Source organism: Zingiber officinale, chromosome 3B (genome assembly GCF_018446385.1).
Source record: "Zingiber officinale cultivar Zhangliang chromosome 3B, Zo_v1.1, whole genome shotgun sequence".
NCBI lineage: Eukaryota > Viridiplantae > Streptophyta > Magnoliopsida > Zingiberales > Zingiberaceae > Zingiber > Zingiber officinale.
Window position 1 is genome coordinate 118,222,644 of NC_055991.1, and position 8,291 is coordinate 118,230,934.

Sequence of the window (8,291 nt, forward strand, 5' to 3'; positions counted from 1 at the left end):
TAATTAAAAAAATCAAGCTCGAGCTCAACTCTACAGTCGAGCGAGCTCAAGCTCAAATTGAGCCAATATAAATCAAGTCTAACTAACCTCGAACCGACCTCGAGCCTAAGTTAGCTCAAGTTGAGTTGAGCTCAGCTCCTTTACCGCCCCAACAAGCCCTCGGGACGCCAGAACGAGGAACGAGGTTTGAACGCCACCTATCCCCACTCCGCTCACTCGTATGGGTCATCGCTAACAATATATCAAATCGAAATCTTATTTTTTGCCCCTCTATTTTTTCCCTTTTCTCTAAAATATTTCTCTTGCTTTTAAAATTATCATTTAACCCCTCAAATATTAAAAACCCAAAATATTTCTGTCGCTTTTAAAATTATAATTTCCTCCCATAAAATTCTATTCATTCGTAATGCACATGGTTTAAATGTTGCATCGAATTGATTTATTTTCATGAAAAAAATCGATGTCTAACGATATTTAACAAACTCGAAATAATTAATGCTTTAAAATTTTCAAACTGTAAATTTATTTTCATTAAATTAAGTTACCTAATTCATCTCGACTTGATCTGTAAATGATATTTTTTATTGAAACCGAGATCAATATTTCTCTTATGTGTTAGTCATTATTCCAAAGATTAGTAGTCATCCGTTATTTATCTCCTCCGTATTTGTCCTGCCATCCTAGGACGAATTGACGGGGATGTTGGGGACGAACGTATTCACCTTTTTCGCAAGAAAAAAAAATTATATTGGTTAAAAAGTTTTAAGTTTTAAATTATAAATTATAAATTAAATTTAAAACTTATATAAAATTAGCATGGAATGGCTGCAAAAGATACTTAAGCAGTGTTGATCAACTCTAAATTTTTAGACTATAAATTAATTTTAAATCAGATTGTGTTAACTATGACTCAAATCGTTTTGATTTCAATCAGCTGGAGCCACCTAAATCTCCATTATGTTATTTACAAATCAAATTATGATAAATCTTTTATCAAATTCAACATCTTGGATTTAAAAATGTCAATATATGTTTGAGGTGGTCAATTTTTTTTTATGCTAGCAAATTCTGTCGTGTGCATTCCACGTGATTGGCAAGTTATATAGCATTTAACGAAGTAGGAGCAAAATAATTTTTTAGAAAAAATAAAGAGAATTTTTATGATTTTCAAAATAAAGAAAATAACTTAATGTTTGAAAAGTATGTACTTTAGATTTTTTTAAATAATAATAATAATTTTCAATCCTCCACAAGCACTTTAATATGATTCAATTTTTATCAATGATAATTTTATAAACAGATAAATCTAAATACCAAGTGGATCAAATCATAGCATTTTATTCTAATATTTACATTATATTTGTAATATTTCTACTAAGGAAACAAACAATGAAATCATCTTTTAAGATAAGACTATGTCTCAGGAGCTATAACAACTATATTTATTCAGGTAATATAATAAGAAAAATTGCTAAATAGTTTTTAATCAAATTGATTGCATAAAAGGCACAATGAGTTTGAAATTTTCGATTTAAAAGGCACAAAACTTTATTGACTGCAAAAAAGATAATTGTTGTTTGACTATCTATTGAAGCAAACAGGACTCTCGTGACAAGTAATCAAAAAGCAAATATGCAATATCTCTAAACAAGATTTTGCCCCCGAAAAATAAATTTTGCAATTTTATTATCTCCAAAGAATTCTTTGTTGTAGTGAATTTATATTTCTATTCATTTAAAATTAGTTTCAATAAATACATCATTGATTTTTTTTCTTTCAAAACAGAAACTTAAATTTTAATTGCTTTACTTTTGCCAAGAATTTTGGAGAACCGTAAGAAAAACAGTTAAAATAGAATGGAAGTATATATAAAGTTAAAATCATTAATGATTTCACCTAAAAAATGATAATAATATTAGCATCTTAGATATCCATGAGTTTAGTCTACATCAAGAATCAGCATTTTAGTATTAGACTAATCATAATTTTTAAAAATTAATCCAAATTTAATTCACGCTAATGATATATAAGATATTAATTGATATATGTGCATATTTCCATCATAGATATTATTAGCGTGATACTATAATTATATTTGCTAATACTATTAGATACAACCCAACTGGAACTGAAATTAATCTAGAAAGGTAACTTAATAATTTAATCCTTGACTTACAGTAAATTAGAAGTACAAAACCCAGTAAAGTTTAATAAACAGTTAAAAACATTAAATTAAAAAACAAACCACCAAACAAAAAATCCCAACATCGTGGAGCAGTCTCCGATTTGACAAAAAAAAAACATCAACCAATTGGTGCAACGTACCTCACATATATAAAGATGCAAAAATTGCACAGCTAATTTTCTGTGCTAGCGTTTAGTTCGGACAGCAGAGTAGTTAGCTCCCCTTTCTGATGAAGTTTCACGGTATCTGTAACAGAAATAAAAGGTCCAATGCAGCATAGCAATGGTTATTGCTTTTATGACTTTTTTTTTTAAAACTTTTATGACTTCACTAACATGGGTTTTAAGAAAACAGTACGTAGATCGTCTTGGTAGTTTAAGCATATTATGTTGGTCGAGAGCAATAAAGGATAAAAATAGGTTGAGGTATAATGAAAATGTTAAAGGACAGTAGTTTCTATTTGTTAGAATAACCGAATTGATTATAGTGGAAAATGTAATAGAGATGCGAGTTTCAGAGAAAATACTAGAAATATAATTTCATCTAATATTTTTGACATGTGGAAGGTCACCAACACAAAATAAGTCATTTTCATTAAAAAAAATCTTTATGAGAATTTCCATGATTATAATCTCAAGTTGAAAAGGTCTTCAACTTTGTCAACATTTTTCCATAAAAAAAACTAGAAAGAAAAAAAAATTGATTCTCTGGTGGCATGGGTACTTTTGATATATAAAAGACACGTGTGGTCTGGACAAAAACAAAGTAGAGTGCGGGATTTAAAAAAAACTTGACATGCCCACACACTTGAAAGAACAAACTGGAAAGTAGGAGAATCATTATCCACAAATGAAGCTAAAGTATAAAGGTAACAGAAAAGTACCTGTACAGCCACCAATATGTTTGCCTCCTGCATCAAGGAAAAAAATTAGTCAATCAAGGAAAAATTGTCAGCCTACTTTCCCAAAGTTATGTGATTAGATAAACGGACCATTTCCTATGATCAACTATTAATGCCGCAGGTTCAACTAAGAAGAGATTAGACCACCTTTGCAAAGATGAAATGTGCCACCCCCAGTTTAATCCCACTTGTACGGACTAACAAACTGTTTTATAAACTTCATAAAGGCTAGCATTAACTTAGGTTTGGGCATTTTAGCCTTGAGGTGTTGGAAAAAAACTACTGTCAATAGTCTAACCAGTAACCACCATTGGGTATTAATGTTACTAATTAGAAATATTCTAAGCCATGAGTAAAACTTTAGGTCTTCAAGGGATGTCAAGCCTTGATTGAGAAGATTGTGATATTTTAATTTAGTCTTGCATGGGAACTTGTGAATTAAAAAAAGAAGCTTTATAAGTTTGGATGAGTGAGCTGTTATTAGCTTTAGCTTAAGCATTTTAAGTAGATGTTTGAGCTTAACAAATCAATGAGTCAGTTTTCATCTAAGTAGGCCATGCCATAATGACTTATGAGGTGCAAATAACATGAGAGATGCAAAAGAAAGTGACAAGGAAAAAAAAGGTTTAGAAGTAAGAAGGAAATCACAAACACAATTTTGATTTGATGGACAAATTGTTATATAATGGAGACTTCTATAGATTCCAAACTGTATGCAATCAAACTGCACTTCTTTGTTTATTTTCCTTCTAAGAAAATGATTCAAACACCTTGAATGTGAATGGACCTCAGTTCCACCAATCTTGATCTGGGAATCAATACGGCACAAAACCTCATACTTCAAAGCCCAATAACTTTAGTGGAAAACAGAACTATGAAGTTAAGGTGGACTTGGATGAATAAATCAATCATATGATGCTGGCCTCTGTAAATGATTAAGATTGTTTCTTTTTGAACTTGATCCTCAGAAACAAGCACAATTCTAACAATCAGCATCAAATGTTCTGGAATTAATAGCACCAGCAGTTCGGCATTTTGTGTGATCTTTATATGTATTAACATAACAGTGCTTTTTTGTGAGTATTGAGTGAAGGAGGTAGATACCATGACCATGTTTTCCATTCACATGATTGAGAATTATGAGAAATTGCATAAAAGCATAAAGTAAACTTAAAATAGAAAAGATCCACTGGGTGAAGCTTGTATCTTTAAACCTTGGTATTTATTGCATACCGATGAATACGTTAGGAACAGTAAATTGCCCTGTCGCTCTCTCCAATGCTTTCTGTATTTGTGGCCCTTGAGGACCTGAAATGCAATGGGAGCAAAGGTTACAAAGATGAAGTATTTTAACAGATTGACAAATACTTTACCACATTGTAGTGTCAAAAACAAAACATACAAAAAAGTCTACGAACCCAAATAATGTTTTGTCACAATTTATAATTGTATGTTCCAAGCTATGAATTCCCGTTCCTAGGTAGGAACTTTATAATACTTTATCTCTCTATCTCATCTATGATTCTTTTTGCATCCTTCTATCGAGGGTTCACTCTTTCATCCATGCCCACTAAAGGTCAATATTGCTTCTTAGTCAACATTCTTTTTGCATCCTTCTATCGAGGGTTCACTCTTTCATCCATACCCACTAAAGGTCAATATAGTGAAGGGGATTTTTTTCATCCAACATATGTGATGCTAAAAACACTAAATGATAGCACATACCTTCTAGAAAGAGAAAATGTTAGCACCTACCATAACAAAATGATGGCATCTATCATACCTAAGTGGTAGCACATGGCATAGCCTATAACTAAAACGAGTAGCTCCTAGCATAATGAAATGGCAGTGCCTAAGATAGTTAAACTGTAGCAACCTATCTACCGGGAACAAAAAATGGTAGCAATTAAAATAAACTAAAGGGACGCCTATGATAACTAAGGGTAGCACCTACCATAATTAAACCGTTGCACCTTTTATTCTAAAGAGTAGCACCGATCGGCTGGGAATAAAAATTGATAGAAACCTATCACAACAATAATACTAACCGTCAGGTGAAGAAGCCCCCTTCACTAGATCATGTGTGAAGGAGGCCTTCACACAAGTTCTAACCTTATTTCTCCCTCCCCTTTAAGTATAGTTCTATGTGTATAGTTTCATATCGCAGAAAAAAACAATAAGCAAATTTGATATGGCAATAGCATAACACTAAACTAAGTAAATACCTGTGATAATTACGATCAAATAACCATAAATACAAGAATGCAACTTTACCAAGTTGATCGAGTTCAATAACAAATGGCTCCACACCAATCCGCTTGAATAACGCCTTCACCTCCATCGAATACCTCAAATCCCCAAACACATCAGAAATTAATAAAGTCCAGGTGCATCGACAAAGTGATTGAAACGTAATAGAGAACGGTAAGAGAACTCACGAGCACCAGGTCTTGGAGTAGACGACGACAGGGTGTTCGGTTATGGTCTTCTTGATCGATTCCTCCAGCCGCGATCCGAAGGACGAGGACGACGAGGAGGAAGAGGACATGGATCGGACGGTAAAGGATCTGCGTCGCCCCGATGGCCCTCCCGCCTGGTAGATCGCGACTGCGGAGGCGCCGAGGGCGGTCCGAGGAGGGGAGACGAGGGAGCGGCAATGGAAGAGGGACGCATTGTGAAGGGATGACGGGACGCGGAAGACCGCGGCGGAGGCAGCTGTTCTCGCTAGGGCAAAGTGGGTCTCGGCTGCCATCGCCTCTTCGCTCCGCCGACGGTCGCGTTTGGGAGAAGGGAGAAGACAGATGACGTGGTGAAACTTCTGGAAGTTAGGATTAAATAGACCGTCATTTTAGTTCAAAATAATCATTCGGATTTTGAGAAGTTTTAATAAATAACCCCTTCAACATTGAATTATTTACCAAATCATCCTCTGCGGTGGCAATCATACCGTGTAAATAAGGAAAATATTTTTGATATAAAAAATTCGGTAATTTTGTGATTTAATTAATTCTTCTGTTAAATGCCACAAGAACATCGAGTTAACGCTGCTGCTTCCTCATCTACGACACACGAGTCCCTGATGAATTTGATTCTTCCCGACGCGGCTCTTCTTGCCGTTGCTTAGAATCCTTAAGCTTTGCTTCAAGATGTCGATCTCCCGGTCTCGTCTCGAAGCCTCCCGCTCCATTGCCTCGACGCGCGACGTTAGCGTCCCCATCGCGTCTTCCTTTGCCTTCACCTCCCTCTGGAGTTGCTCGATCGGACCTTGTTCCGCTCCGATGAAAGATCTCTCTGTCATAAGTAGTTTCTTAATAAACGTCTCGTGATTTTGTTGATTCTTTTTCAAGAGAGAAAATATATAATTCGTCATCACCTTGTCGAGTCCTTTGGATGAGCTCGTCGAGCTCGGTCTTGATCGCGAGGTAGAGCAGCTTCCACTTCCCGACCACCTCCTCCCGCCGCGCCTCCTCCTCAGCCGCCGCCTCGTCGCCGCCTCCCCTGGACGGCGCGGCCTCCTTCAGCCACCCTGTCTCCTCCCCTCTCTCCCGCCGCTCCGCCTCCCACGCCTCGGCCCTCGACGCCGCGGCGCTGCGCGCCTCCCTCAGCTCCTCCTCCAGCGCCGCTACCTTCGCCCGCAGTTGCTCCCGCTCCTCCGCCAGCCGCCGGCCATCCCTCCTCCCGCCGCTGAGTGCACTTCCCATGGGACTATTCAAACTATCATTCTCCGTCTAGTTCTCTGAGAAGGAATGGAAGAGGAGATGGAGAAGGTGACAGGGTGCATGAGATGCCGCACTCGAACTTCTTGTTGTCATATAGCGCGCAGAAATCATTAACAATCTATCTTGAAAGTGAAATATTGATGGATGATATAATTCCTATGGTAATTCGTTCAAAAAAAAATGAGCTTGGCCCGATCTTTGAGGGAGGACAAGACGCCCATGAAACGAGAGTCAAACGCTTTGCTGCACCATTCTCATCGGTTTCTGACACCGAAATGAATAGTATTTATTACTCTCCTCCGATCACACGCCTTCCCCTGTTTTGCCCTGTTTGTGATGCGATTGCAAGCAACGGATCAGCTCAGCTCTTGCCAATTTTATTGGACAAAAATTAAAAGACGCCCTATCGAATAGAAATTTCTTAAATTATTTGATAAAACTAACTTCTTTATTTCTCAATTAAATTTTATATTTGAATATTTAAATCACGGATATATAGACATATAGTATTAATTTTATCTTTAATGGATCTTATAAAGAATATTTTATTTATTTTAATATTTAAATACTTATTTTATTTAGATATTCATCTCGACTAATTAAAATTAACCTAAGATAATAATATTATTATAGTAATTAATTATGACAGTGGAGCGTATTCAAAAAATATATATATTAATTTTACATCAATAACTTTTATGAGTCCTTAGATTCATTTTATAATTTAACAATATAGTATCATCCATTTCTTCATCCTCAAATAATCAAGAATAATATATTGGACAACAGATGATATCGTCCATCTTAAACGGCTCAATATATTGTTATAGCAGTTAGAAATTAATTATTATAACTTATAATAACTATTTGCTAAATCATATTCAAACCCTAAATTGGCTGGCTGGAGGCGTTGGGATTACGAATTCTATATTTTTTTGTTACCATGTTCAAACCCTAAACCATAAAATTCAATTCAAAAATAAAAACTTTAGATTGGGCAAACAACTTAAAGATATTTTAGATAGTTCATGTTCGATAGAGCGTTCATTTGATAATTAAAAAAAATACTTATTTAATTATGTTGGACAATCGTGGTTGAAAATAGAAGGGGATTTGTTGAATTGAAAATTATATGAAAATAATTTTAAATTTTTATATTGAAATAATCTAAGTGGATAATCTTAGGTTGTCAAATAAAGATGACTTGCTTGAATAATTTAGTTGTTTGGAAGACTAGGCTGCCTTGTATGAACGAGTTGGGTTGCCCTGTATGACTAAGCTGCCTTATATAGTTGAGCTGTCGTATAAGGCCGAATTACTGAGTAGACCAAGCTACAGAGCTGCAGAGTCCTCTGAGTGTCGAGTGTTGCCTAAATTCGAATGGGTCGGTATTCCTAGTCGGGAAAGCAATCCAAAGTACTCAAGACGTAATCCTAAGTCCGATGAATTTCTGAGTGCTCTGAAATAAAGACGTCAAGGTCTGTAT

At 35.5% G+C, this 8,291-nt stretch overlaps 2 protein-coding genes across 2 annotated transcripts; both read right to left on the reverse strand.

Annotated features, from left to right (window-relative positions):
- Nucleotides 1–2,123: 2,123 nt before the first annotated feature.
- LOC121967402 (monothiol glutaredoxin-S10-like) lies at nt 2,124–5,913 on the reverse strand. Its single transcript, XM_042517598.1, has 5 exons — nt 5,525–5,913; nt 5,361–5,434; nt 4,320–4,394; nt 3,069–3,095; nt 2,124–2,431 (listed from the first exon to the last, which is right to left on the reverse strand). The coding sequence occupies exons 1-5, from the start codon at nt 5,836–5,838 to the stop codon at nt 2,358–2,360; spliced, it is 564 nt and encodes a 187-aa protein (XP_042373532.1). The 5' UTR covers nt 5,839–5,913; the 3' UTR covers nt 2,124–2,357.
- A 91-nt stretch (nt 5,914–6,004) lies between these two features.
- LOC122055162 (translation initiation factor IF-2-like) lies at nt 6,005–6,787 on the reverse strand. The gene is made up of 2 exons (XM_042616546.1): nt 6,460–6,787; nt 6,005–6,377 (listed from the first exon to the last, which is right to left on the reverse strand). The coding sequence occupies exons 1-2, from the start codon at nt 6,785–6,787 to the stop codon at nt 6,142–6,144; spliced, it is 564 nt and encodes a 187-aa protein (XP_042472480.1). The 3' UTR covers nt 6,005–6,141.
- Nucleotides 6,788–8,291: the final 1,504 nt, after the last annotated feature.

Coding starts and splice junctions, on each gene's coding strand:
- LOC121967402 (XM_042517598.1), bottom strand. CDS start 5,838: ATGGCAGCCGAGACCCACTTTGCCCTAGCGAGAACAGCTGCCTCCGCC. Junction 4,395..5,360: donor TATTGAACTCGATCAACTTG/GTAAAGTTGCAT, acceptor ATTGCATTTCAG/GTCCTCAAGGGCCACAAATA. Junction 3,096..4,319: donor TGTTCCTAACGTATTCATCG/GTATGCAATAAA, acceptor TCCTTGATGCAG/GAGGCAAACATATTGGTGGC.
- LOC122055162 (XM_042616546.1), bottom strand. CDS start 6,787: ATGGGAAGTGCACTCAGCGGCGGGAGGAGGGATGGCCGGCGGCTGGCG. Junction 6,378..6,459: donor CATCCAAAGGACTCGACAAG/GTGATGACGAAT, acceptor TACTTATGACAG/AGAGATCTTTCATCGGAGCG.